At 57.7% G+C, this 26,197-nt stretch overlaps 15 protein-coding genes across 15 annotated transcripts; 7 read left to right on the forward strand and 8 right to left on the reverse strand.

Annotated features, from left to right (window-relative positions):
- Window positions 1–763: 763 nt before the first annotated feature.
- SPRG_06423 (hypothetical protein) lies at window positions 764–2,083 on the reverse strand (the record flags this gene model as incomplete). The annotated part of the gene is made up of 6 exons (XM_012345240.1): window positions 764–1,417; window positions 1,464–1,551; window positions 1,594–1,650; window positions 1,693–1,886; window positions 1,932–1,982; window positions 2,027–2,083. The coding sequence occupies 6 exons, from the start codon at window positions 2,081–2,083 to the stop codon at window positions 794–796; spliced, it is 1,071 nt and encodes a 356-aa protein (XP_012200630.1). The 3' UTR covers window positions 764–793.
- Window positions 2,084–3,513: 1,430 nt separating this feature from the next.
- SPRG_06424 (hypothetical protein) lies at window positions 3,514–4,387 on the forward strand. The gene has a single exon (XM_012345241.1). It carries the CDS (start codon window positions 3,571–3,573, stop codon window positions 4,330–4,332), a length of 762 nt encoding a protein of 253 aa, XP_012200631.1. The 5' UTR covers window positions 3,514–3,570; the 3' UTR covers window positions 4,333–4,387.
- Window positions 4,388–4,911: 524 nt separating this feature from the next.
- Window positions 4,912–6,381, reverse strand: SPRG_06425 (hypothetical protein; the record flags this gene model as incomplete). Its single annotated transcript, XM_012345242.1, has 1 exon — window positions 4,912–6,381. The coding sequence occupies one exon, from the start codon at window positions 6,379–6,381 to the stop codon at window positions 4,912–4,914; it is 1,470 nt and encodes a 489-aa protein (XP_012200632.1).
- Window positions 6,382–7,226: 845 nt separating this feature from the next.
- On the forward strand, window positions 7,227–7,884 carry SPRG_06426 (hypothetical protein; the record flags this gene model as incomplete). Its single annotated transcript, XM_012345243.1, has 4 exons — window positions 7,227–7,346; window positions 7,398–7,695; window positions 7,742–7,791; window positions 7,837–7,884. 4 exons carry the CDS (start codon window positions 7,227–7,229, stop codon window positions 7,882–7,884), a joined length of 516 nt encoding a protein of 171 aa, XP_012200633.1.
- Window positions 7,885–8,278: 394 nt separating this feature from the next.
- On the reverse strand, window positions 8,279–8,565 carry SPRG_20141 (hypothetical protein; the record flags this gene model as incomplete). The annotated part of the gene is made up of 2 exons (XM_012345376.1): window positions 8,279–8,364; window positions 8,409–8,565. 2 exons carry the CDS (start codon window positions 8,563–8,565, stop codon window positions 8,279–8,281), a joined length of 243 nt encoding a protein of 80 aa, XP_012200766.1.
- Window positions 8,566–8,861: 296 nt separating this feature from the next.
- On the forward strand, window positions 8,862–9,346 carry SPRG_06427 (hypothetical protein). Its single transcript, XM_012345244.1, has one exon. It carries the CDS (start codon window positions 8,960–8,962, stop codon window positions 9,314–9,316), a length of 357 nt encoding a protein of 118 aa, XP_012200634.1. The 5' UTR covers window positions 8,862–8,959; the 3' UTR covers window positions 9,317–9,346.
- A 108-nt stretch (window positions 9,347–9,454) lies between these two features.
- On the reverse strand, window positions 9,455–11,334 carry SPRG_06428 (hypothetical protein; the record flags this gene model as incomplete). The annotated part of the gene is made up of 11 exons (XM_012345245.1): window positions 9,455–9,568; window positions 9,616–9,682; window positions 9,735–10,073; window positions 10,127–10,257; window positions 10,311–10,361; window positions 10,408–10,491; window positions 10,543–10,638; window positions 10,688–10,777; window positions 10,818–11,081; window positions 11,132–11,178; window positions 11,226–11,334. 11 exons carry the CDS (start codon window positions 11,332–11,334, stop codon window positions 9,455–9,457), a joined length of 1,392 nt encoding a protein of 463 aa, XP_012200635.1.
- An 82-nt stretch (window positions 11,335–11,416) lies between these two features.
- On the forward strand, window positions 11,417–14,022 carry SPRG_06429 (hypothetical protein; the record flags this gene model as incomplete). The annotated part of the gene is made up of 2 exons (XM_012345246.1): window positions 11,417–13,614; window positions 13,694–14,022. 2 exons carry the CDS (start codon window positions 11,417–11,419, stop codon window positions 13,956–13,958), a joined length of 2,463 nt encoding a protein of 820 aa, XP_012200636.1. The 3' UTR covers window positions 13,959–14,022.
- Window positions 14,004–14,921, reverse strand: SPRG_06430 (hypothetical protein; the record flags this gene model as incomplete). The annotated part of the gene is made up of 3 exons (XM_012345247.1): window positions 14,004–14,239; window positions 14,290–14,688; window positions 14,734–14,921. The coding sequence occupies 3 exons, from the start codon at window positions 14,919–14,921 to the stop codon at window positions 14,143–14,145; spliced, it is 684 nt and encodes a 227-aa protein (XP_012200637.1). The 3' UTR covers window positions 14,004–14,142.
- A 272-nt stretch (window positions 14,922–15,193) lies between these two features.
- Window positions 15,194–15,488, reverse strand: SPRG_20142 (hypothetical protein; the record flags this gene model as incomplete). Its single annotated transcript, XM_012345377.1, has 3 exons — window positions 15,194–15,305; window positions 15,362–15,434; window positions 15,479–15,488. 3 exons carry the CDS (start codon window positions 15,486–15,488, stop codon window positions 15,194–15,196), a joined length of 195 nt encoding a protein of 64 aa, XP_012200767.1.
- A 650-nt stretch (window positions 15,489–16,138) lies between these two features.
- Window positions 16,139–18,357, reverse strand: SPRG_06431 (hypothetical protein; the record flags this gene model as incomplete). The annotated part of the gene is made up of 4 exons (XM_012345248.1): window positions 16,139–16,979; window positions 17,026–17,096; window positions 17,147–17,449; window positions 17,506–18,357. 4 exons carry the CDS (start codon window positions 18,355–18,357, stop codon window positions 16,139–16,141), a joined length of 2,067 nt encoding a protein of 688 aa, XP_012200638.1.
- Window positions 18,358–18,767: 410 nt separating this feature from the next.
- SPRG_06432 (hypothetical protein) lies at window positions 18,768–19,979 on the forward strand (the record flags this gene model as incomplete). The annotated part of the gene is made up of 3 exons (XM_012345249.1): window positions 18,768–18,928; window positions 18,975–19,173; window positions 19,228–19,979. The coding sequence occupies 3 exons, from the start codon at window positions 18,768–18,770 to the stop codon at window positions 19,975–19,977; spliced, it is 1,110 nt and encodes a 369-aa protein (XP_012200639.1). The 3' UTR covers window positions 19,978–19,979.
- A 361-nt stretch (window positions 19,980–20,340) lies between these two features.
- Window positions 20,341–21,953, reverse strand: SPRG_06433 (hypothetical protein). Its single transcript, XM_012345250.1, has one exon. The coding sequence runs from the start codon at window positions 21,933–21,935 to the stop codon at window positions 20,415–20,417; it is 1,521 nt and encodes a 506-aa protein (XP_012200640.1). The 5' UTR covers window positions 21,936–21,953; the 3' UTR covers window positions 20,341–20,414.
- Window positions 21,954–22,531: 578 nt separating this feature from the next.
- SPRG_06434 (hypothetical protein) lies at window positions 22,532–24,661 on the forward strand (the record flags this gene model as incomplete). The annotated part of the gene is made up of 4 exons (XM_012345251.1): window positions 22,532–22,988; window positions 23,052–24,054; window positions 24,104–24,146; window positions 24,203–24,661. 4 exons carry the CDS (start codon window positions 22,532–22,534, stop codon window positions 24,659–24,661), a joined length of 1,962 nt encoding a protein of 653 aa, XP_012200641.1.
- A 537-nt stretch (window positions 24,662–25,198) lies between these two features.
- Window positions 25,199–25,874, forward strand: SPRG_06435 (hypothetical protein; the record flags this gene model as incomplete). Its single annotated transcript, XM_012345252.1, has 4 exons — window positions 25,199–25,405; window positions 25,455–25,659; window positions 25,715–25,787; window positions 25,847–25,874. The coding sequence occupies 4 exons, from the start codon at window positions 25,199–25,201 to the stop codon at window positions 25,872–25,874; spliced, it is 513 nt and encodes a 170-aa protein (XP_012200642.1).
- Between the last annotated feature and the right edge of the window lie 323 nt (window positions 25,875–26,197).

Genomic DNA, 26,197 nt, shown 5'->3' on the forward strand with positions numbered 1-26,197 from the left:
ATCTCTGACGTGCATCTGTGGGCCCGGATCTAGCATCAGGGCTTGTACGGCTACGTACTAGTATGGCCGTCGTCTCGTTGACGGTGTGCTGAGCATGACGCGCGCCAAGAGAATAGCGATATCCGTAGTTGCTATCGTAGTTGGAGGGCGGACCTATCTATGCGGATGCGTCCACCACCCTGCCTGAGGTAAAGCGCTCTTGGGAAGGCGTGTCGTCGCCACCTCGTCGCCGTTGCCGCACGCATGCTCATCGTCCTTCAAGCGCGCCCTACCACCAAGTATAAAACACTACGTTTTTATGACTGATTTAAACATCATCTGGCGATATAGAGGACATATTATGTGTTTCATTCAAGTGCCTGCTTCACTGTAAAAACTGTATTAAACTCCACTATTGGCCCCTGGTGGCGGCTAGATTTTCAGCCAATCAAAACAATAATTTTAAACTGCCAATCAATGCGACCTAAAAATGAGTTTCTACCAATGACATGCATCAGAGCTAGCGTGATCCCGGAGTCGCTGACCTGGAGGGAAGTTCAAACTGGCCAATCAGCAATGGTTTAGACCATCTGTTGGCCAGCAGCCGAGAGCCGCACCTCAATGTCCGAGAGTCGCTGTAAGTTACTCTGCACAGCATCTGGTGATTTCAAAAGCCGCTGGCCCAGAGTTACTCTGAATCGACCCTTATGGTTAGCTTTGGGGTGAGCGGCGCCATCAAGAACCCCGGAGCAATCTTATCCTTTTGTTGCAATCCAACACGAGAGCCATGGATACCATCGTGATTCCTTTTGCGTTAGCCAAAGTGCGTCATTTGGTTCAAATCAAAATCGTCGTCGTCGTCGTCATCATCGACGTGCACCGTGTCGGGCGACGAGACGGTGAGCAGTTGAATGCCCGCGCCGCCTTCGAGAAACACCAACGGCGCGTCATCAAACTCGCTGGGCGACGACGCGCTGTTGTCGCAGCCGCACGAGCACTGGAGGTCGAGTGCCGACCGGAGGTACTCCCACATGTCGTCTTGGCTCCACACGGCCACGTCCTGCGGCTCGATCGCGTCGCCGCGGAGCGCCATGAGGTCCAGCGACATCTCCAGAAGCGCCTCGACGTCGACGCCGTCGTTATCGTCGTCCGAGGACGGTGCAGTGCTGCCATCGTTCGACGCCACGGCCCACGACGACATGTTGGCAATGGCTGCAATATCGCCCGACATGACCAGCTGCGAGAGGTTGGTCAGCGACGGGCCATTGATTAGTGGTGGCACATCCATCGGCAGCGCCGCCATGGTCTGCGAGAGCGACACGATGTCAATATCCAGCCGCGCTTTCTTCCTCTCCGAGGGCCGGCCGATCTGGCCAGCGTTGTTAAAGTCAGGGTGGAGCTCCTTGAAGCGGCGCTTGACCTGCTCTTGCGTCCGGCCCTACATCCACGATATTTCTCGTCCATGCACACAACATCGATCGTACGGGCAAGAGCTTGGCGATCTTGGACCACTGGTTGCCGCAGCTCGCGAACGACGCCTCGAGCGCTTCGTCTTCCGAGCCCGTAAACTCGCTGCGAGATAGTGAGCGGTGGAAGCAAGGGTAGAGGATGTACCTGCGCTTGATGGACGGATCGAGGTGGTTGATCCAGCGCTCGCGACACTGCTTGGGCCTAGATATGCATTGAATTTGCGTGCTTTGAAAGCGTACGTACGTGCGTCCCGCGATACGCGGTGCCACGTCCTTCCAGCGGATCGAGTTCTTATTGGGAAGGTCCAGAACGATGTCGCGAAGGGCCTTGTCTTCCTGGTACGACCAATGACCCTTGACGAGGCCGGGCTTGAGCACTTTTTGCCACCGCTGAAGGCACTGCGCGTCGTCGCGCCCAGGCACGAGGTCCGCGACTGCCTACCCACGGGCGTCTTGACCAGGTAGGTCGATGGAATGACGTACCCGCCAGTTGCGGTCCTTGTAGACCTCCATGGCCTTGGTGAGGGCTTCGTCCTACGAAGCACGATGGCTTGGAGCCTCAGCGCATCGGGCGCTACCTGTGCGGGCGTCCATGGCCCGGTCGTTGGGAACGCGCACGCGTCGTCGTCTGCCATTGCAACTCTGGCACCTGTCCGGATAGACGCCAGACGATGGTCATCCGCGCCACCTGGTATTTTATTGCATAATCAAATTGAGTTTACCGAGTACTTTATTATATCCGTCCGGATAAAGTCGAAAAAGATACGCCCATCGAGTTCGAAAGCTTGGCCAAGAGGCGGTCGCTGCACAGCTACCGCGCCGTCGTACCCGGTGGAATGGGCGGGTCGCAGCGGTGGCAGCCACCCACTCCCAAGCACAAGTACATCGTTCCATGCTGATCCTCTGCAGCGTGATCAAAGGCAGTGGTCTCAGTCGGCCGAGGGCAAGACCGTGAGAACGACGCCTGCTCCGAAGCGGAAGGGACAGGTAGCGATCCTAGGTGTACGTTGCTCTTGTGTACCAGTAGGCGTCCCTAGGTCAAGTTGGGCGATTCGAAAGTACAAAGTCTACTGATCTACGCAAGCTGAGGGCATGTTTCTACTCTTACGTTGCAGTGCAAGATTTTCACTGCCAGGCCCTTGGAGTGCACATAGCGCATATTTAACACACTGCGTTCTACCCGACCTTGGTGGGGTATGGGTGTACGCTTTGAGACTCTTCCCCCGCGTTTCCGAAATCGGCATCGGCCATGGCGTCAGCAGGGATGTCCAGTGTCATCGCAGCGCCTGCAGTGCGTTGCACAGTGCTCATGTGCACGATTCGATAGCTATCGCCCGGAGTACATTGTACATCCCTACCTCAAGCGCCCTCTGCTACTTATGGGCGTTGCAGTGTCTGTCAACTCTAGCTTTCTATTCTAGAAAAGGCGTAGCATGCTTGGGTCGACTATACGTTGCTAGAGTTTTGGGCTCCACTTATAAGGTACAGATATGGCGAGCGTCTGCCGGGTGCTGCCTTGGTCACGGTAGCGCTGCCGACGACGACGTCCGCCTAGAGCGACACAATGTCAACGCATGACCTCAACAATCCAAAACCTCTTGTGTACCTCGGAGACAGTCTTTTGTTTTCTCTTTTTGCTAGTGCAAGTCTAGTACTAGTTTAGTAATATCCGTACTGCGTGCTCATTGGTCTCACAGTAAAGATCGCCGCTGGCCATCGCATGTTCCATTCCAAGTCGCACAGAACGCCACGTCATCCTCCGGATAATGTCCTTTAATCCGGATGTAGCCAAACGAAGCCATTCTGCGGATCCTTCGCGAAGCCGCCCACGTGCCTGTCCTATGCCGCCCTGAAAGAAGGCAGAGAGCGCGCAGCAATCGATGTGCGGAATCTCTCTATCGTATACAACCATTCACCGGATACGATGCCATGTCTTTTACGCTCTATCCACGAACCCAGCAAGCCCGCTTGAAGGGCGTTTAGTAGACGTCGGAAATCGACACGTAGATTCCATGGAGCCAGTCCATGGAATATAAAGGTAAGGTCCGGGGATCCCGGGGTTAAAGTCGACAAACCATGAGGCAAAGGGTTTAACCGGTGTCCAATTATTCTGTGTGGCGCCATGCGGGACAATGCCCAGTCGGTCGGCCGCTCGGACGACGAAGACGACGCCGCCCACGACCGTCATGACGTCACCATCGAAGCCGCACCCAAGACGACGTGGTGGGCGCTCAAGGACGACCTCATCTTGCTCGCACAGGCCAACACCGATCAGCCCTTCTTGGCCGAGAGGGGCCTCATGGCCGCCTGGGATGCCACCGCGGCCAGCATCAACCAGGTTCCTGGATTTGGGCGGCCCGACGTCAACGGCAAGAAGGCGTCCAGCCGCTTCTCCAAGCTGCTCGAAGCCCATCGTCTCTACATGAAGCAGGCGAAATACAAGTCTGGCAGCGCCGAGAACGACACGCCCAAGATCCGGCTTCTGGACGAGATTGTCGCGCGCATCGATGACCACAACAAGGCCAAGGCCAAGGAAAGTATAAGCAAAAAGACAGCAAGAAGCGAGCCAGACGAACCCGTGCGTCCCGTTCGAGAGCCAGCCCGCGGCGCCAAGCGACCTCGGACAAGCATCGCAGCATCTGACGATGACGACCCAGCACCGAGCCACAATACGACGGATGCTCAGTTCCAATTGCGCGTCATGGAGATCGAGCTCGAGCGCGAGCGCATCGAGTTGGAGAAGGCGAAGCTCAAGATGCAAGCCGACCAACAAGACAAGGATCGTGTGGAACGAACGGCCATTCGGCAGATGGATGCGGCGCGCAATTCGGAAATGATGGCCATGATGAAAACGCTTCTTGAGCGAATGCAAGCAAGCCAGTGAGATCTATTTCCTCAATATAAAATCGACTAGGTAACATGCATTGTCTGTGTCCCCTTATGATGTGCGTCGCGAAACAGCACTTGCTTTCTTCTTGACTTCAGAGGCATTCGGACGCGACAGAGGAATCCGTCAACGACATTTCTGGTATCATACCTAAGTGGGCGGACCTGGCTACGGCCCACTCATTCAATTGATGCACAAGGTAAATATGTATGTACAAGTTGGCGCACCAATTGTTCGTATTTTGTACATACGAGCAAACAGAGTGCGGACAGAGTATGGAAGAAACACTGGTTATTGGTGCTTTTCCGGTAACGCTCAAACCGCGGATGTTCTTTCGAGCCGTCTGCCGCCTTGGCACACACGCTCGACACCTTTATTGTTCGGACGGCAGGAGAGCAGGATCGCTCGCGTTTGGCACCACCGCTTCGACCTTCGGACTTGGCGACATGTTTTAATCCTACCTTGGCAGCGGCCTTTCCAAGTGGCCAACTTGATTGTCAAACGGAGCTTCCGACATTGAGCTGCCGCCACGTAACCTCTCGTCCATATATTACATCATAAAAAGGGTGCGGGGATTCACACGAGTTCAAAGTCAAGGTCCGCGTCAACTGCCTCTGGTGGCAGCGTAATGAGGTCGTAGCGAGCATCGAGGAGCGCCGTGAGCATCGTCTGGAACGGCGTCGGCGCGTCTTCGCCCGCCAGAACGGCCTTGAGAACACTGGGCGAGAAGCCCGAGATGAGCGACACGTTGGCTTGGGTCGAGAGGACTGGAAAGTCGGTGGTTTTCCCATTCAAGTTCCAAAAGACAAGGTGCGGGACGTCATAGTTGGCAGCCGCAAACTCCTTGGCGAGCACCGCGTAGTTGGTCTCAAAGTTGCAGTCGGCTTGGTCAAACTGCATGTCCGAGACCACAATGAGCTTCGTTGGCATGCGCTCGCGCGGGATCTGCTTGCTAAGTCCGAGGTTGATGACAGCGCGGAAGGCGGCGGCGAAGTCCGTGCTACCGCCCCACGGTGCTTTCTTGAGGCTCTTGACCTTGGCAAACAAGCTGTCGCCTTCAATGTGATGGAATTGCGGCGACGACTCAAACGTGAGCACGAGGTCGCGAAACTCGTCCGAGACGATCGACGACACCATGATTCCGAGCGCGATCGACACTTGCATGTTCGTACCAGCCATTGACGCCGACACATCGGACAGGACGAGCGTCTGCGTGAGCGTACCTAAGGCCCGCGTCGCCGTCTCCAGGACGGCCCACTGCGCCTCCAATAGCTCGTCCTTGGACCGACCCTCGTAGTAGGGTTTAACGATCTCATGCGGAAAGAGAACAGCCGCATTGACCTTGGTCTCACCCGTCTTGAGACCGGCCTTCCACGTGGCAAAGGCGTCGGGGAGGCGGCGCTCAAACGCATGCTTGGGCTTGCCGTGGTTCTTCATTGCGACGCTGGGCACTTTGTTAAAGTCAATCTTCTCCCACTCCTTGGCGCACATGAGCGACTCGAGCAGCGTGAGCGACTTGCGCAGTGGTGACAAGTACGTCTTGCGCAGCTCGGCCGGCCGCACGTCAAGCAGCTTGGCCAGCTTGCCGTTGACATGGTCCTTCTTGTCGGCCTTTCTGTTCTCGGACGGCACCCACTTGGCGCAGAGACTGATGGGCTTGCCATCGTGTAGCGCGGCAAGGTCTTTCTTGAGCTGCCGCGCAAAGATCGAGAGCGCGAAGGTCTCGGCGGGCGTGCCCATAAGCGCGAGGAGGTCGTCGTAGCGCCCGTAGACGCTGACGTAGTGTTCGAGGTTGTGCAGGAGCGCGCGCGTGTCGTGCATCGCGAGCCACGCAAGGGCCTGCCGACCGAGGAGCCGCTCGCCTTTGCCGCCGCGGATGTCGCGAATGTACGCAATGATCTTGAGCGTGTGCAGCGGGTCCTCGGCGTACGAGGCTTCCAGCTTGGCTTCGAGATTTGTGAGAGACGTGCCCCGATTAGCCCCAGAAAAGAGGTCGACGCGGCCGCTGGTCGTCGTTGCGTGCGTCAAGGCGCCGTTGTCGGTCATCGTCATCTTCTGCGCCGCGAGCGCCTTGGCCGCTTCCGCAAACGCAGCCATAGTGGCAGACGAGCGCAAAAATTGAAATAAGCTCGGAGCCACCAAGAATATTCGCTTATAGGTATGCAAGTCCTCTTCGTTTTGTTTGGGTTGTGAAGTGAGCAAAGTTCACTTTTTGAGAGTGATGGTGCCAGACTGGTTCACTGCACCCGGTACAGTGTACAGCCGAGCACCAGTACAATGTACAGTACGTACAGCGAGCTCCGGGAAGAAAATATCGAGATATCGGTCAACACTTCGTTTTGTTTGGGTTGTGAATTGAGCAATGTTCACGTGTTGCGAGTGATGGTGCGAAGAAAAGCGAAGGGATCCATTCCGAGATCTATGGCCCCGATTGCTGCCTGTGATACACTGGGAGGGGTTTGCTCCCAACGCTGTTCGCACCTTCCCTTCAAGGAACAACCTGTCTACGTCTACCCAGACGTGTACCCTAACTTGGCTCCATTGCCGCCTCAAACAAGCATGAGACCCTTGGATTGAGCTTTAGAAATCCACCAATCATGACGCATCTTTACGTACTTTTCAACCAATCCACGCACAGCTTTCGCACCTTGACGCGTTGGGAGCTGCTCACTCGCGAGTCTGTCCGCACGACGCCCCGTCGAAGCACATATAACTATACCAGGGCATAGATAGATAGATACCTCTGCACATATTGGCCCTTCTCTCACGAATAGAGCGGCTTGACCACGCTTCCAGTGCTCCTCCAGTGCGGTTCAACGATGGCATCCGGATGGTATCCGGGTGGTGGCCTTTCTGGCTGTTACGGGACTTTAAAAAGCGAAGAGACGGCCATGACCCGGCTCCTCCGCGTGCTGCTCATGCTCACGTTCCTCGTGCTGGCGCTGGCGCCGTCGACGGCCGCGCCGAGCAACAAGAAGCTCGAGACGAAGCGCTCGTTCGCGGACGACCACGTCCGCATCGAGTTTTGCTCGTCCTGAGGCTACGCCAACAACTACCGCGAGGTCCAAAAGTACCTCGAAGCCAACTACCCCCACCTCATCGGCCGCATCTCGGGCGGCAACGCGCTGCCGCCGCCGTGGAAGCAGCAGCTCGCGTCCGTCATTGGCTACCTCCAGATGGCCGGCTTCGCCTTCCTCCTCGCGGGCGAGCACATTCTGGGCGCGCTCTCGCTTCCCGCGGACCTGCCGCTGTTTGTGCAAATGCGCGAAAACAAGTTTGCGGCCTTTGCCGGGCTCATGATCCTCGGCAGCATGTCGCAGTCGATGCTCGCTACCGGCGCGTTCGAAGTCTACTTTAACGGTGCGATGACGCCTCGAATGCTTGTCGCACTCACTTTTGATCGTAGACGAGCTCGTCTTTTCCAAGATTCGCATGCACCGATGGCCCTCGATGCAGGTACTTGTGCAATGTGTGTAGCGCACGAACGAACGCGTTCTGTAGGAACTGATTGAGCTCCTCCAAGCCGCGGGTCTCCAGCGCCCGTACTAGGCGCACACGCATGTTGCGCTAGCGATGTGCTGCGTCGCCGATGGCCTCGGCCCCACGCCCTCTGAATGATGGGTCGCCTAGAAACCAGATTCTGGATGGGCGACCTTGAAAATGAACCGGCGCGGGGCGCATGTGACCGACAACCGACGGTAGCGCGATCTACGGGGGTAGAGACGCGCTGCTGCTGGCCACCCGTCGTGGAGCATGCTGTCCGGGGCATCGTAGCTCGTACTACGTAGCTAGCAAACGCGAATCCAGTCGACGAATGCAACAAACTATTAGTGGACTTTGCCGTTTGAGTTTGCCGTTTTTTGAGTTTGCCGTTTTTTACTTGATCGTTGCGAGGCCAAGCCAGCGTGCGTACCGGTTCCTTGGAGAGGTCGATAGGAAGGCGTCATCGTCGTCTTGTGGCACCAAGCCCATCGTCCCTCTCGATCGCTTGTCTTGCAATATGCCGAGGATGTTCCGACGTCCAGGGACCTTCCGTCCAAGATGGATGACCGTGTGAGTTACGCCATGCGTACCAGATTCCGGCGTTTGTTCAATCGCAATGGGCTCGCGAATCTCTCCACTGGTTTCACGCGATCTTGGCGACGCTTGGTGTTGTTCTGCGCTGCATCCTAAAGAGACGCTTGCTCGCTGATGTCTCTGGGCATCCGCTGCTCGCAGCCGTCGCCGCATGCACAAAAAATACCTGTCCACTGTACCTTGCATCACGTACCAGCGTCCTGGACACGACACGCACCGTTGCCGACAATCGAAAGGCCGAGACGACGACGAATGTTCGCGAAGGTCGCAAGATCAAGGAAGGCATCAAGATTTAACGGTCGATGGGAATTCGTTTGGACGGAAATGGAACCGAGTTGGAATCTCGGCCATTGCAAGTGAACAAGCCAGCGTATCTCGCTCCGTGCACGCACGTTACTCACCGATTGAATACCTGGGGTTTTGTAAGCGACCTTGGCGCCACTTGGTGGTGTCCTGTTACACGAAACGACTGGTGGATCGCATCGCGGGTCCAGTTCTTATAGCAGTCGTCAATTTTCTCTTCCACTTTGCACCACAGCGAGGGTGCATGGCGCCGCCCAGCGCCTGGTCGCAGTACAAGGAGGCGGTGCTGCAAGTCGCGACCACGTCGACCGCCACGTGCCAAGCGTGCAGCGCCAAGATAGGCGCGGGCCAATTGCGCCTCGGTGTCATGTACCTCCACGTCGACGGCTTCATGCTCATGGAATGGGTCCACGTCTCGTGCGAGCCGTCGCTGCCCGCGGCTTTCGATACGATCTCGTTCATCGAGACAGGCGTCGACCCCGACCACGCCAAGCGCATTCTGAGCTGGGTCTCGATCTGCAAGACCAAGCCGTCGACGGCCAAGGAAATCTTGGAGCTCGAGACGCACCAGATGAGCCGCAGCCGAAAGATGACCGCCTAAGTTATACCAAGACAGAGTTATGCCTCCTCGCGTTTGCTTCCCGTCGTATAGAACAATGCAGGGGACGCGGGCTGCCGCACGAGCGCGGGCTACCAGAGGCGGCGATGACCACGCACGAGATCTTTGAGTTAAACTGCACTACTCCTCGGCTTCGTTGTGCTTGGCCTTGAGAGACCACTTGTCCCGCTTGATGTCAAACTGCAGCGGCGCCCAGTGGAGATGTTCGGGACACACTTGCGGTCCTTTCTTCGTCTACTCGACCATATTTTCCGCACGGAACTTGCAACGCCATCACATACCACTTTGTGGAGCTGCTCCTCGACCGTCTCGGCGCGCAGGACAAAGACGTACTGGCCGTTAAAGTACCTACACCATCATCGTGTACCATGAGCCTCCTGCATGTTGGTGTTGTTCGTACTTGATAATGTTGAGGTACTGGAGCGTCGCGATCACGTCTTCGTTCTTGATCGACGTGAGCTTGGTGAGGTCCATGACCGAGAGCTCGTGCGGGTAGTCCTTGAGGATGCCGAGAAGCACCTTGGTCCAGTAGCTGCGGTAGCTCACGAGGCCGAGATCCGAGAGCGGCTTCTCGGGCGACCCGACTTTCTCTTCCTTCTTCGAGAGCTCGTACGAAAACTGGATGATAAAGTTGCCATAGCCCTTGCGCTGGTGGCACGGAAACGTGAGGATACACGCCAGGTTGTATCCGAGCTCCGAGTACTTTTCCTTGGAGAAGTACCCGACCGGGTGAAAGCCCCTAATGCATACATACTCTTGTGAGACGAGAGGGCGTCCTGTTGAAAGACATACCGGTCGTCAATCTCGCACAAGATGTAAAACAGAAACGGATCGACGTCGTAGTACAGAGTCTTGTGGTCGAGGAAGAGCTTGGCGAAATAGCAGAGGTTCTGGCAGTAGGGCTTGGCGATCGCACCATCGACCTAGCAAGCAGCCGCCATGTGTCACTAGAAAGAAGAGGGAGGATTGGCACTACCTCGAAGACGGCGATGCCTTCGTGGCGGTAGATCTCGTTGCCGGGCGGGTGCTACATGCTGTAAAAGACGCTGTATCGATAGAGCGCGTCACGGTACCCGCGCGCAAGCGACGCGTTCGCGGTGGTGGCGCAGCTCCGACTTGAAGCGGAAGAACGCAAAGCAGAATTCGCAAAAGTAGAGCTACAGCGCGAGACACGATATCATTTCAGAGTCGGAGGACAGGAGACGTACGCAGTCAATGTTGCCGTCGGGAATAAACTCCTTTGGGAACGGCGAAAAGTACCACGCGGCCATGCGGTGCTTGCCAATCTCAACGAACCGCACGTTCTAGAACGACTCCTCGGGAAGCGACGACAGGCAGAGCCGCCGCGCGTACCTTGACCTTGGTCACCTCTTCGTGCTCGCGGATACTGGCAGCGTCCATGCCTTCGTGCTCGTCATGCTCGTCAGGCTCCGCATAGTCGTCCTAATACACACTTAAGAGGTTGTCCGGCTTGGAGTGCCACCTCGGCGTCGGTCTTGCGCTTCTGGCCGCGCGTCCGCGTCTTCTCGCCAGGCGGCCCATCGACGAGAGCTTCGGCCGACGTCTTCTTGTTGGCTTCTGTCGTTGCTAGGATGAGCTTGTTGCTGCATTTGATCGGTTGCGCTGACGTACCGTCGTGGGCCTCCTTCTCCTTGGCATGCTTCTCCTGGAGCTGCTTCGTCTCTTCCTCGGTACCTTCGCGCACGACTTCATCGGCGTTGATCCACTCGTCCATGCGTCGATTGAACTACGTCCTTGTATGAGCGCGCGCCATCAAAGTGAAAGCGATCGGCGTACGTCGTGCCAATGGACGTAGTACCGGATCTTGCCTTGCGCGACGACCTCTACACGTAGCCTTCCTTAGCCGCCGGTAGCCGCGTCGAGGACGTACTCCGGTCGATTACGACGCACGTGCGCTCCGTCTGACCCATCCACATGGCCACCAGCGTCGTCCCGACGGCGAAGCCTTCGGTCGCGGCCGGCGCAGCAGCCGGAGCCATCCTCGCCCTGTGCTTTCCGAATTTATCCGGATACAGCGACCCGTTGGTTGCGGCATATGCCACAAATACCAAGATCGCCGACATGACCGCAGCCGCGCTGGTGTCGTTCGCCGCCACCGAGCGCGTGCATGCCCATCTGCCGGTCGTCGCGGCCTTGGACGACAAGCACGCGCAGCTCATGACGCTGCTCGCAGCGCACCTGCCGGTGCCCGACTGCCCGGCGGCGCTGCATCCGCTGACGCTCGGCGACTTGGTCTTGTCCATCGAAGCTGCGCAGCTCCACACACCATTAAGCATCGTCCTCGCTCTCTTGCACATTGACGACAGCTACCACTTGTGCCACGCCATGCATACGTGGCACGATGCGGGTGCGACCCTGCATGACGCTGCCGCTCGGCTACAGACGCTCTACGTGCTTGTGGATGCAACCATGCGATCGCTGCGGACAGTAGACCACGAGCCGGCCGCCATTGCCGCGCTGCAAACCGCCATCGCGTCATCCTCTTGCGCGTGCCTGCGCGCTCATGTGGAGCCATCATGCGCCGTCGAGACGTCGCGTGGCCAACTTCCGCACGCGACGCCGCTCCAGGACGTGCTCGATCTCGTCGTTCGGCTCGCCACGTCGTACACAAGTCTTTGCCAAGCAGCGACGCCCAAGCAATGCCCTTCGATCGTGCCCGAGTTGCCGCCTCTCGAGACGATTGCATCTGTCCACGACGCGATCGCAACCTCGGACACGGACGAGCTGCAAGGAAACGAGATACTCGACGAGTGGTGGCCGCGCGCAACATCGACGACAGCAGCGCAAGACGCGATGCAAACATTTGCACGGCTCCTCGCACTCGGCAGTGCGCAGTGGAGCACGAGCAATGTCACTTGGCTGCAGGCGTATCTCGACGGGCTCACCGACCTCGATCGCCTCTCGATTGCGGTCGAGTGCATTCGCCGCCAGCCGCCGTATGCCACACCCGATGTGTCGGCCTCGGTCGCCAAGGCCTTCAACACACTCACGACCGACCACATGGAAAAGAGCCTCGTCATGCTCCTACGCTGCCTCGTGTGGGCCCCGGAGACGGTCTTGCACCAGCTGCTCCATACCGGCGTCACGTGTCCCGAGCACGTGCCTGTATTTCTCCGCCTCTTTGAGCTCGCACCGTCCTTGGCACAGTCGCCGCAGCTGCTGCCGTCTCTTGGCGATCTTGTTCTGGCGCTAACGACCGAGACGGTAGCGTCCACCGCGCACTTGTTTGCGGAGCTCACATCTGTCGGCATCGCGCCCATGCTCGATGTCGTCGGCACCTGCATTTTGCCGCATCTGCGTGGCGTCAACGACCTTGGCTGGGACCTTCTCAGCGCACTCTCGCCCTGGCCGTGTCTGTCGGAAGCGGCGATGGGCGTGGACCTCCTCGACCGCACGTGTGCGATATTGTCAACGGCGTGGACGTCAACAAGAGATGCCGATGCGGCCGCGCGCCTTCTTCCGATCGCCCGCGCCCTCGCCGCCGTCGTCGCGCATCCGACGATGCGCCGGCTCGAGGCGTACGTGACGGCCAAGGACATTCGTTTCGTACTGTTGTTGCTACCGCTGTTTCCCTCGACGCCACTCCCACTGCCGACGGCGCCGTGCGAGTCGGTTGATGGTGTGTATACGCTGTCGAAAGACGACGTGTGCAACGTTATCCGGGGTGCATTGTTGGACTGTGCATCGGCGGTCGCATTTCTGCCGTCACTGGCCGCTGCGCTACATCAAGGTCGCTTGGCCGTGGCCGGCGTCCCGGCCTGTCGACCCGTGTCGATGCTAGCGCTTCTCTCGACGTGGATTTTGGCGTCCCTTGCGGCAGGCGACGACAGCACTCGCTTTGTCTTTGAGTTCCTGCCGCAGCTCCTGCCGCCCGACAGTAACACGCCGCTCGATGCGACACTGTGCGTGGCCCGGGGCATGCTTCTTCGAGCGCTGGCCACCAAGAGCAGCTGGGACCGAACGTCGTTGAGCCATGTGCTGCACTGCATCGAGTACTGCATTCTCCAGGATCCGTCGTCGGTGTCCACGCACGAGGGACTGCTACCGCTCGTGTTGTGGCTTCTTCGCGAACAAAACGACGACGACGACGATGTGCTGCTCATGGTGCTGCGCAAGATGACGCGCGCGTGGCACGAGTATCTATCACCCGACGCGCTCGGCGAGCTACACACGCTCGCCCTCGAGCTGTTGAGCAAGAATATAGCGCCGACAAAGACCGTCTTTCGCCATGTGCACGGTCTGCTCACGACCTCTCGTCGGTCGACTGCCCTACCCCCATAAAGGAATAGTATCAATCTATCGAAACGAAGAGAGAGTTTCAGATCTTGTTTCGCCAAGGGACGCCAGCATGGACAGCGTCGACTGGAAGGCGCTCGGACTCACGATGGAGCAGGCGGGTGCGCTCGTAGCGGCCTTCAACAAGTACGACAAGATGAAGACGGGCGCGATCGCGGTCGACGCCCTCGATGCGCTCAGCGTCGACCTCGGCGAGACGTTCGACGAAGAAGAGATGCGCGTCGCCAAGCAGAGCCTCCAGGATGGCGACGTCATTCGCCTCGAGGCTTTTCTAAAGTGGTGGGCCCACGACCCGAAGCTCACATAGTCCTTTTGGGAAGAATCGAGTACTCGTGCAAAACCTTTGTTACTGAGCAAGTCGAGAGCAAGACCTGTACGGCAGGGATGACTGCCATCGTCCATGCCTCTAATCGAGGTGTATTACGTACTTGGGTTGAAGAAGAATCAAACTATGATGGACACGGAGGGCGACCACTAGACGCAGTCGAGAGCTAGATCTTCGCGACCTCGCGTGCTTGCTTTTTGAGCGCGGCAGCAACTGCCGTCTTGACCTTGAGCGCACGTGCAATGAGTTCCCGCCGCTTCTCTCTACGCACGGATCAACTCCTTGCCACGAATTGTCGCGTCCAAATTTTTACTTGGAATGCAGGACGAGGTTTTTCTCGTGCAGTCGGCGGAGCAGCTCGGGCACGGTGGTGAGTCCAGCGTTGCCCGAGAGGTCAACAACCTTGAGGCTCTGGAGCGAGTTGAGCGACTTTGGAAGGTGCACAAGGTCGTTCTGCGCGAGACTTAGCACTGAGAGGCTTGTCAAGTGTGCAAATTCGTCTGGTAGATCGCGGATTGCGTTGTGCTGGACGTACATCTCCTGGAGCTTGCTGCAGTTCATTAGGCTCAGTGGTAGTGACCGAAGGCGATTCGCTTGTGCAAAGAGCTGGCGGAGGCGCGGAAGGCCGCCAATGTCGGGTGGGAGGTTGGTGAGTGCGTTCTCGGCCACGTTGAGGACTTCGAGGAGTGGGACCGACTCCACGAGGTCAATGCTATGGATGTATGAGGTAACAAACGAGCTAAATGACGCATGGTACGGTAAGCTTGAGAGGTGGTTGTGCCGGAGGTTGAGCTTGATCAGCGTCGAGAAGCCAAGAACGCTCGGTGGTACATGGTGCAACTCGAGGTCGGCGAGGTTGAGTTCGCGGCCTTGCGTAAGCTTGTCGCACTTCGCGATGCGATCGCCGACCTCGGCTGCCACTTCCGACTCGGTCGCGCCAGGCATGAAGTTCAGCCTCGGGCTCAGTAACCGACGCGGTTGTATAATAATGTACTTGTCGACGACGATTTGCGTTCGTTTCCCACTGCCTCGCTCACGACTCTTGTGGTCACAGTCATCAGGACCACGTTGCGCCACCTATTTAGGCTCTGCGTCGCCCTCGAGTTTATAAGTCATACTCCAGAATTTCCTTACTGGTACCGTGCCACCTTCTGCACCCACGCTGGAGAACGCCGTGGCCAAGGCGACGCGCAACACATGGATATGCATAGTCTGCGTTACTGAAGAAAGTTTAAGCGGCGTGAGAATGTGAGAGCTCTTGGAGCTTCGAGTATTGTGCTCGCAGCTTCTCGTGATACGCGGTCTTGAGCGCTGTCGAGTTGGAGTGCTCTACAGCGACATCAACGTCGCGCATTAGTCCCATGAGATGGGAGAGCGCCATGTACCGAGGGCAGCAAGCGACAATGTCATAAACTTCTCGGCGTGCTTGAGCTCTTGGTTTCGGTAGCAAGAGACACCCTACCTCGGCTTAGCACGTGATGGAATCGCATGAAAAGACGTACAAAGTTCCATGCTTTGGTGAGGAGCCACTCAACATCGTCATCGGACAACGTGATCTCGAGGCTTGTTGAGATTTGACGTGCTTGGTGCAGCCACTCGTAGCCCTCTTCCTTGGTTTGCGCGAGAGCAATAATTTTCTTGAGTGGGTACGTGACTGCGGCAGTGTCGACCTTTTCTTTCTGAAGCTCGAGCTGCAAACTGCGAGAGAATTCAATGTCGATGATGTGGGAGAACTTGTTGACCTGAGCTTGTAGAGCTGAGAAGCAACGGGTCGCAGGAGACCGGGTGCTCCCTTGGTGCTTATGAGATGTGCGATAGGAGACTCTGCAGACCTCGTTCGAAGACTGTTTGGACGTGAAGAGGACGAAATCTAAGACATGACATGAGTCAGCAGAGATGGTATTTTAACTGACCGCCCAGCTCGCGCAGCTTTTCTGGTGTTCGTAGCACGTGCTTGATTTGCTGGTCGACGAAGTCGGTGCTTCGAACTGCATGCAGTTTGACCTTGATCTTGAATGCGCTGGTTGCCTATACCATTCGTCAGCTCCCGATTGGCAGGAAGAGTCAATTCTACCAAGTAGTCGAGAATGCGCGATGCGTCGCCATGGACATCCATCTTGGACAAGCTCAGCTCAATCATGGTCAATACCTACATCAATACACTAGCGTGGAGCACATAGTGTCATCATCAAGATTACTTCGCGAAGCTCAACGTCGGAGAGAGCGTCGAACGACTTCATGCGAATGCACGACGCAGCGAGCCAGCACTTTTCTTCGCGACCTTGCAGCTTCGTGTTGCTGGGAAAGTATGCCTCGGCCTTCACGGCAACGTCGGCCGCCAGCATGAAGCACTCCCAGTTCTCCTTGTTGCAGCCGAGATTGTGGCTATCCAAGATTCCGTAATGCGAGCGCAAAAAGTCAACACCGTACCAAACGCCGTAGAACCACTCAAAGACGGATGGCGGGCCAAATGCAGTGTTTGCTTGAGCAGGGTCAATCTTGTCGAGAATGCTCAAGAGATCACGCAGGTAACGCATGAAATTTGAAATCGACGTGTCTTCGTCGAGGGCCTCATCGCTACATAGTGAGTTGCGCGTCAATGGCAAACCCATGATCAAGAAAAATATCAAAGACCTGTTGTTGAGCTGCGCCATGTTTTGGAACAAAACGCCCATCGGCAGCTGCGGTACGTCGCCCGTTTGCAAAATGTGGGCGACAAGCCTGCGGCTAAAGCTGTCGAGCACTTGGAGCACGACAGCGGGGCTGCCTGCTTCGTGGGCTTCTTTGGCAAACATGACCAAGTCGTACACGTCAAAGTCGTCCAAGTTGATGAGCTTGGTGACGAGCTCCGTGATATCGGAAAGTGCGGGGGACGTCCCCGCGAGGCAAGCCCGAAAGCACGCAAAGAGCGACTTCTTGGACAATTCTTTCTCGAGTGCATCGTGCGCATAGCGAACGGCGTCGTCGACGTCTCCAAGCTTGACCTTGGCGCGGGACATAAGCCTAGTCCATTGTGTTTAGATATCCGTGCAACGAGAATTCGTCGTACCGGAAGGAACACGCTTGATCTTCCGGCGTCGATGACAGGATCATGCCGATGCGTGCCCACTGAAAGTACTCCTATGCATGGACAGAGGTTGAGAAATGACGCACCAATTGATGGAGCGTACGTCGTGAAGGTTGTAGTTGTGGGCGTTGCAGGACCCGTCATGGATCACCTTCTTGAGCCGTGATTGCTGCTCCGGTGTACACGGTTCTTTGACCATGCGCTCCACGATCGTAATCGTTTGGCAGCGCAGATTCTTGTCGTTGGAGAAAGCGAGTTCGTTTGCAATGTCGGCATCAATGTCCCAGGCCGCGTCGGGAAAGTTGTGCTGCAGATTGTGCCACAGGTCCAGCGCCGGTGCCGCGTACTCGGTCGCATGGGCAAAAAGGCGCGTTGCAGTGTGCGCAGCATCAAAGTCGTCACCGTTCTGCGTTTAATGCCATGGCCTCATGGGATTTGATTGAGGCCGATAAATGGTACTACCTGTAGCTTCTCCACCAACGTTGCCGCGACGGCCCAATCCTGGCGCTTGAGGTGCAGCTTGACGCCGTGGAGAAGCCCGTCTGTGGTCCCGAGCAAGCGCAGACACGCTTCTGCCTTGTCGAGATGCCCCAAGTCCAGGTACACGTCGGTGAGGCGCCCAATGATCATGGCGCGCAGCTTTTTGTTGCGACGACGGTCACTCTGTTCGACGATTTCTAAGGCCACGGCTAAAAGTGTACTTTCCGCATCGCGCGCGTCGGCGGTCAAGCAAGAATCAGCAAATGCCAAAATAGCTTTCGCGACTGCCGGCGCTTCCTTGGGCACAAACGGGAGGAGCATGCGGATCTCTTGGATGTCGCAGAGGATCGTGTCGAGGTCCAGCGACTGCAGCGGGAGGCTCTCGAGGTGTCCCATGAAGGCCTGGAAGACTTCGTCAATCACGGCTTCGAGCTCGACGACCGCGAGGACTTTTCCGAGCTTGTGCACGCCAATGGCTCGGTAGATCTCGATCGCCTCTTCAAAGCATGCTTGCGGCGTCGCGATCGGGAATGGCCCATCGCCGCTCGTGAGCAGGAGACGCCCGAGCCGGCAGAAGCATCGAAGGAGATCCACGCTTGTGCTCATAGAGCCCCGCTGGACGCGCTTCATGACGATGCATGCGATCGCGCGGGTCTGGAGCGCATCGAGCTTGCGCGTCTCGAGGAGCCGGCAGGTCCGCGACTTGTTGTAGAGCGCGATCGCGTCCTTGTCGTCGACACCATGAAGGGGTCCATCTAGCCACGCTCGTGCTTCCGGAAGGATCCCATCTTCGTCGGCGCCGTCGAGGAAGCGCGCGAGCCGCGGCAGGTCCATTACGTGCTCTTCCGTCTCGCCCCTCGGCCGCAAATTGCTGAATGCGCGCGAAATACGCCCGCGCGATCCAAAATCCGTTACTTTTCGGATACCTGTATTCTTTAACCGGACAATACGACCGGTTGCGTAACACAGTAACCGGACTGTTTGCACTGGACGCACGCAACCTTTTCGCTGCCGCTTTGACCACCGAGCCTGTTTGCACGGGCCTGGCCTTGGAACTACGAGATACCTACGCAATTGTATCTTGTCGTTGCCCTTTGCAACGAAGAATGCGATCGTTGTTGCGTTTCTCGATCGAGGAACTGTCTTGACCGCCTAAAGTAGCGTGTTTTTAGCTGCACCACGACCGGTATCCGGATGACCTGGCATGAAAGGGGTTGGTTCCGACAACTTCAAGCACGGTCGCCATGCTTCGTCGCTCGCTGCAGCACCCAGCGTCGCAGGTCCGCGCGCTCAGCTCGTGGAGCAGCAAGGCGCTGTCGCACAAGAAGACGTCGGCGCAATGTCTCTTGGTCGACGGCAACAATCTCCTCTACGAGATGTACGATGCACGGTGTCAATTGAGCTGGTACGAATCTTTGTCGTCGCTCGACATGGAGGTAGCCTTCTGCTAGGAACGGCGGGCCCACGGGCACGGCCATGCGCTTCGTGAAATGCGTCTACGACCTCGTGCGGGCCAAGCAGCCGCAGCGCGTTGGCATCTTCTTTGATACAGCGACCAAGACGCATCGCCACTTGAGCAACCCCAAGTACAAGCAGTCGCCCACACGAAAGCCGATGCCGGACGCCCTCCGCGCCCAGTTTGACGTCACGGTATTATATTCCTCCCCGTTTTTCTCTTTTTGGGATCCCATCACTGCGCTGTAGCTGCACCTGCTGCGAGCCCTCGGCCTCAAAGTCATTCAGAAACCTGGTGTCGAGGCCGACGACTTTATTGCCTCGTACACCAAGATCTGCACAACCGACGGGTACGACGTCATCGTCGTGAGCAACGATGGCGACATGCACCAGCTCGTGCAGTCGCCGACGCTCTCGCCACTTGCCAAGCAACACGTTGTCATCTACAAGCCGACGCGCGGCGTGTATGTAGCCGAGAAGCAAGTGCGCATGTTCCTGCACGGCGGCGCACCATCGCTCCACCCCGGCATCCGCGCGCTCTGCGGCGACCACTGGGGCAAAGCGTCGGGTGTCCCCGGTGGCCTTCCCGTTCCGATTGCGGTAGCGCTCCTCAACGAATTTGGGAGTTTGCCGCGCCTCCTCCGCAGCCTCAACAAGGTCGACGATTTGAACCTGCGGCGCCGGCTCCAAGACGCGATTTCGGCGCTTGAAGTCTCGTATAGAATGTCCAAGCTCCAGGACAACGTCGCGCTGCCCGTGGCGCCCGCGGCCTTGGATGTCCTCTTGCCGCTCAAATTGGATCGGTCGGTGCTGCACGATTACCTCGGCCCCGATGGTATGGCCACTGTGCTCGCCGACCCGAAAAACAAGCGCGGCAAGTTTAACAAACGAGCGCATGTGTTTCTTGTGCCGGAGCCGGAAGAAGAGCTCGATGCGCCGACAGAGGCTGAGCTCGACAAGTGGTTTGACGCTGTCGCCAACGGCCGCGACTACAAATAATCATACAATGGACTTTTGAATGACTAGAGTATCCAACAGTGGTCGTATCTTGCAATCCGTCTCGAGAACAAGCATTCCAGTAGCCCTACCCCTGTTTTCGGGTGAGGTCGTTGGACAGACTTGTTTGTCGCAACGTACTCGGGCATGCTTAGAATTGACCTACAGATGAAGGTACATTAGCACATCGTACACTGGAATGCGCCTGAACCCCCTGTCACAGCAGGAATTGGATCGTTCGATCCTGGCTGCCAACCGAGGTTAGGGTTAGCTGGAGCCCGCCCAGCCTAGCTCCTGCTTTCCAAGGCAGCACGTGTGTTCAGTCCCGCGCCGTGTTGTCCACTGACCGAGTGCACTTTTCAAATACTGTCACTATCCAATATTCATTTTTCAACTTCATATTCACGAGTCGCTACTACACACGGGTCGCGGTTAGCGGCCTAAACGAGTTCAAAGCCAAGGTCCGCGTCGGCTGCCTCCATTGGCAGCATAATCAGGTCGTAGCGAGCATCGAGGAGCGCCGTGAGCATCGTCTGGAACGGCGTCGGCGCGTCTTCGCCTGCAAGCACGGCCTTGAGAACGTTGGGCGAGAAGCCCGAGATGAGCGACACGTTGGCTTGGGTCGAGAGCGCTGCAAAGTCCATTGCGTTGCCGTTCACGTTCCAGTAGACGAGGTGCGGGACGTCATAGTTGGCAGCCGCAAACTCCTTGGCGAGCACCGCGTAGTTGGTCTCAAAGTTGCGGTCGGCTTGGTCAAACTGCATGTCCGAGACCACAATGATCTTCTTGGGCATGCGCTCGCGCGGGATCTGCTTGCTAAGTCCGAGGTTGATGACGGCGCGGAAGGCGGCGGCAAAGTCCGTGCTACCGCCCCACGGTGCGTTCTTGAGGCTAGTGACCTTGGCAAACAAGCTGTCGCCATCAATGTGATGGAATTGCGGCGACGACTCAAACGTGAGCACGAGGTTGTGAAACTCGTCCGAGACGATCGACGATACCATGATACCAAGCGCGATCGACACTTGCATCGGCGTACCAGCCATCGAGCCGGACACGTCCGACATGACGAGCGTCTGTGTGAGCGTACCTAAAGCCCGCGTCGCCGTCTCCAGGACGGCCCACTGCGCCTCCAATAGCTCGTCCTTGGGCTGGCCCTTGTAGTAGGCGTCGACGATCTCATGCGGAAAGAGAACAGCCGCATTGACCTTGGTCTCACCCGTCTTGAGACCGGCCTTCCACGTGGCAAAGGCGTCGGGGAGGCGGCGCTCAAACGCATGCTTGGGCTTGCCGTGGTTCTTCATCGCGACGCTGGGCACCTTGTTCAAGTTGATCTTCTCCCACTCCTTGGCGCACATGAGCGACTCGAGCAGCGTGAGCGACTTGCGCAGCGGTGACAAGTACGTCTTGCGCAGCTCGGCCGACCGCACGTTTAGCAGCTTGGCCAGCTTGCCGTTGACATGGTCCTTCTTGTCGGCCTTCTTGTTCTCGGACGGCACCCACTTGGCGCAGAGACTGATGGGCTTGCCATCGTGTAGCGCGGCAAGGTCCTTCTTGAGCTGCCGCGCAAAGATCGAGAGCGCAAAAGTCTCGGCGGGCGTGCCCACAAGCGCGAGGAGGTCGTCGTAGCGCCCGTAGACGCTGACGTAGTGCTCGAGGTTGTGCAGGAGCGCGCGCGTGTCGTGGGTCGCGAGCCACGCAAGGGCCTGTCGACCGAGGAGCCGCTCGCCTTTGCCGCCGCGAATGTCGCGAATGTACGCAATGATCTTGAGCGTGTGCAGCGGGTCCTCGGCGTACGAAGCCGCCAGTTTGGTTTCGAGGTCCGTGAGAGACGTGCCCCGGAGCACGCCGGCAAAGAGGTCGACGCGGCCGCTGGTCGTCGTTGCGTGCGTCAAGGCGCCGTTGTCGGTCATCGTCATCTTCTGCGCCGCGAGCGCCTTGGCCGCTTCCGCAAACGAGGCCATGGTGGCAGAAGACAGAAGAGCTCAAAAATAGAAATAAGCTTGTACCCACCGCAGCAAAGATATTCGCTTATCCAAGTACGCTGGCAACCGGATGTCAAGCATCAGGCGCTGTACCAGCCGCCTTGAAAAGAGCAGCAGAGATGAACTGCGTAATAGAGCGTACGCGAAAGCGTGTCCTACCAACGTCAATATTGCATTCGCCGTATCTTCCAACCGACATGTGTAGTACGTCGAGTCACACACCGCGCATCGGGAAAAGACCACGACCGGAGACCATGACCGGATGCTCCGCAGGTACTTTTTAAGAGAATATCCAACAATCCGCGCACCGGTATCCGGCAACGGCATGGAAGGTGCCACGAGGGGTCGTGAGTGATGGTCGCTAGCACCTCACGCTACCATCGACAGGGCAGATGAGCTGGGCAGATGATGGCAGAAGAGGAGCAGCATGTCGTTGCTGCACCACGTGTCCTCGTACTTGAAAGCGCGGGCTGACGCCTAGCCTACTGCGTTCGTGGTGTCCTGACCGCCGTGCGCCATTGATTCGGCAAATTGATGGATCCGGATAAAAATGCCACTTGACCGTTGCTTTGGCGATGACCTTTTGCAGCAGCGTGCTCGGGCAGCCCGAGATCGCCGCCATCGTCTTTGGCTACCAGGATGGCCTCTACGAAGACGTGCGCCGAGCCTTTTATGCGAACAGGGAGCTCGTCGAGTTTAACCTCCATTATCGCATCTACGAGGCCGACGCATCGTTCGCGACAACCCTCGCGCCGCATGCCGACTGGGACCATTATCCCAAGGCCATCTTCCCGTCCCACTACCTTGTGCGCAGCGACGTGCATGACGAGCGTTTCTCGTTGCACGCGGCCGTCGACGCCGGCTGTACACGCCTGACCCAGCGCATTTTGCACTGCCGCCCCCGTCTTGCCTCGGAAGACGCGATTGTTTTGGCCCTTCAGCGCGGTCGCTTGGAGGTCGCGGCGCTGCTACTGGACATGCGAGTGACCATGCCCGGCCTCTATCGACGCGTCCATTTCGTGCGTCTAGTGCGTACGTTGTATCTCCCTATCAAGTGCTACGACATGGACGATACTGACGCAATTATGGACGTAGGCGATGCCACGCGGCGCTTTCCGGGCACCTTCTTGGCCAGCGTCTTGGCGCGAGAAGACACGACGGCCCTTGCGTTGCTGCATCGCTTTGGCGTGCACCTGGACGACTTTGCGGCGCACCACGGGTACTTCTCCGTCAGCACGGCGCGCGAACGCATCTTGCAGCACGCGATCTCCAAAGCGACGCTCGAGAACATGACGCTTGCACTCGAACTCTTTCCGTGGTTCATCTACACTGGTGTCTTGGACGACGTCGCGAGCCGAGACTTCTTGCCGCTCGTACGCTCGCTGCACGAACGCGGCCTCGAGTGCTCGACAGCCGCCATGGACTTGGCGGCGGCCAACGGCCATTTGGACGTTGTCATGTTTCTGCATGTGCAGCGGACCGAAGGCTGCACGGTCGAGGCGCTGGATGGCGCCATTCGTAGCGGCCACCTTGACGTCGTTCGCTTCCTCCTCGAGCACCGCACCGAAGGCGCGTCGCCCAACATCCTCGACGAGGCCGCTGCCAACGGCCACGTGGACGTCGTCCAGTACCTCCATACTCGTGGTTCGTTCCGCTGCACCGTCACCGCTGTTGACAAGGCCGCTGCCGGTGGTCACTTGGACGTCGTTCGGTTTCTTATGGCAACCGGCCGAAGCCGAAGCTGTCGACGCGGCGATGCGGTTCATAATGCACTCCAAGGCGGTCACCTGGCTACGGCCGAGTACCTCCTCTCTCTCGGGTGCCCGTTTCCCAAGTCAGTGATCTCGTTGGCAGTAAAGAGCCTCTGTGAGCCCAAGATCGTGGATGTCTGCCGGCTCCTTGAGGCGCATGGTCAGCCTCGGAACGTCCAGTGGATGAAGTTGGCCTGCGCGGCCAACAACGTGGCGCTTGTCGAGTTCCTCCACGAGCCCTCGGGCGATTCCTACGGCCTCGAGACGGCGATCCAGAAATGCGCGTGGGACGTCGTGCGCTTTCTCTTGGCCAACGGCGCCGCCGGCGTGTCGGTCGAAGCGTCCAAGTAGGTGATACGCGATGGTGAATTTGATCTCGCAACGCAACTTTTGCAGCGTCAGCCAGAGCTCCGAAACGACGACCTTCTTCAAGGCGCTTGTACGCGCCGCGACATAAAGGCTATCGCTTACCTCCTCGATGCTGGCATTGGCAAGCCGCGCGAGTGCCTCTTGGAGTGTGCAGGCCACCCCAAGCACGTGACCGCAAGCAAGCTCTTGCTGCCGTACTGCTTGGACGCGACCAAGCACCTCGACAACATCGTCTTACTTCTCGATCTGCTCACACTGCCCAACCAAATGTACCCCTGGCCCAACCGCCGCCGCATGACGATACTCGCACTAATTACGCCCGAGCTCCTGGACCAAGGTCGAAAGACCAGCCAAACCATTCGGTTGCCTCCAAACGTGGCGGCGCGAGCGTCCACGCTGCTGCAGTCGGGCGAGGTAGTCGATTGGGCGCAGGCCCTCGTCATTGGTCATCTCTGGGCAACCGACTCTACGGTCACCGCCAAGCAACTCCTCATCAAGACGGCTTTGGTCCAGGACGACGAGCTCAAGGCGCAGCTCACGCGGCTCCTCGCCAGCAAGCGCACGCGCAAGCGCAAAGCTAACTAAATCACGAGTAATATGTGACTGTGCATGGTCATCCGAGTCATTCAAGGGCCTGTCCTTTGCACCCGCATTGGTACGCAACGATCTTCAGCGTGCTCGCCCAACACGAGTGGCCGCGACGTCACCTCGTCCCGCGGATCGCGCTCCTGCCTCCGCCTGCCTAAATCAAGTCCCTCAACCGAGTACACACAACGAAGAAAGTCCGACAATTTTATTTCGCATAGTTTTATCTATTGTAATAGACGACCCACTTCAACAACAACGATCTTCAGCGTCAACGCTAGGTTTCGAGATTTGTGAGGGACGTGCCCCGGAGCACGCCGGCAAAGAGGTCGACGCGGGCGCTGGTTGTTGGCGTAAGGGCCAAGGCGCTGTTGTCGGTCATTGTCATCTTCTGGGCCGCGAGCACCTTGGCCGCTTCCGCAAACGAAGCCATGGGGATCGAAGAGCGCAATATAGTGGGACCGGCACCAAAGATATTCGCTTATCCAAGTACACTTGAAGTGCGGTCGTTATCCGGATAAGCATGCCATTTTGCAGATGCCTTTCACCGGCGTCATCCTCGGCCAGCCCGAGATCACCACCATCGTATTTGGCTACCAGGCTGGCCTGTATGAAGACATGCGCGACACCTTTGCTGTTTGTGAGGAGCTTGTCGCGTTCAACGGCTGCGAATACGAGACCGACGCGTCGTTGTACAGGACATTTGGCGCCAAGCGGCCGTCGTTCGTGGAACGGTCCCAAGCAGTTCGACCCTCTCGACTATAACCTTCTGCGCAAAGCTTCGCGAGACAAGCAGCTGCCGCTGCACTTGGCCGTTGCCGGCGGCTGCATGTACCTTGCCAAGCGCATGCTGCATTGCCGCCCAGACCTCGCCTCGGAAGACGCGATTCTCGTGGCCTTTGGGAAGAGCCAATTCGAGATGGTTATCGTCCTCTTGGATCTGCGAGGAGGGACCGTGCCCGAGCTGTGGAAGATCGTCCAGTACACCCTTCCCGAGTGTACGACGTTGCATGCTGGTGTGCATCGTACTGAGCACATTGTATTGTGCCGTAGTTGCCCACATGTGGCGCTTCCCGGTGGGCCTTTTGGCCACCTTCTTTGCGAGACAGGATGCCAAGGGCCTCATGTTGCTTGAGCGCTTTGGACTGTCGACTTGGCAGTGCCAAGTCGACACTCTCTGCACAGCGCGCGCTCATTGGCCGATGCTACCTAATCAACACCCCTTGTTCAACCTTATCTCTTCTTTCCAGCCAATGACACGCCGTCCAAGCGCCTAGGAGAAGGAGCAACATAATAATCGGCGCATGTGAGCACCTCGTTGCACGATCGTACTTTGTTTCTGTTGTTTACAGCCCTCTGAACCGCCCTTCGTGTGCCACGCGAGTCGGTTGAGCATGCTACAAATCGCCTCCAACGGCTCAGTTTTGTAGCGGCGTCTCGTCGTCGAGCAAGCCCACGAGGTCGACGAGCTGCTGCTTGGGAAGACATCGGACCTTGCACTCGCAGTCCGTATCGGACGCGGGCTCAGGGTATCGT

This window comes from Saprolegnia parasitica (genome assembly GCF_000151545.1).
Source record: "Saprolegnia parasitica CBS 223.65 unplaced genomic scaffold supercont2.22, whole genome shotgun sequence".
Taxonomy (NCBI): domain Eukaryota; phylum Oomycota; class Saprolegniomycetes; order Saprolegniales; family Saprolegniaceae; genus Saprolegnia; species Saprolegnia parasitica.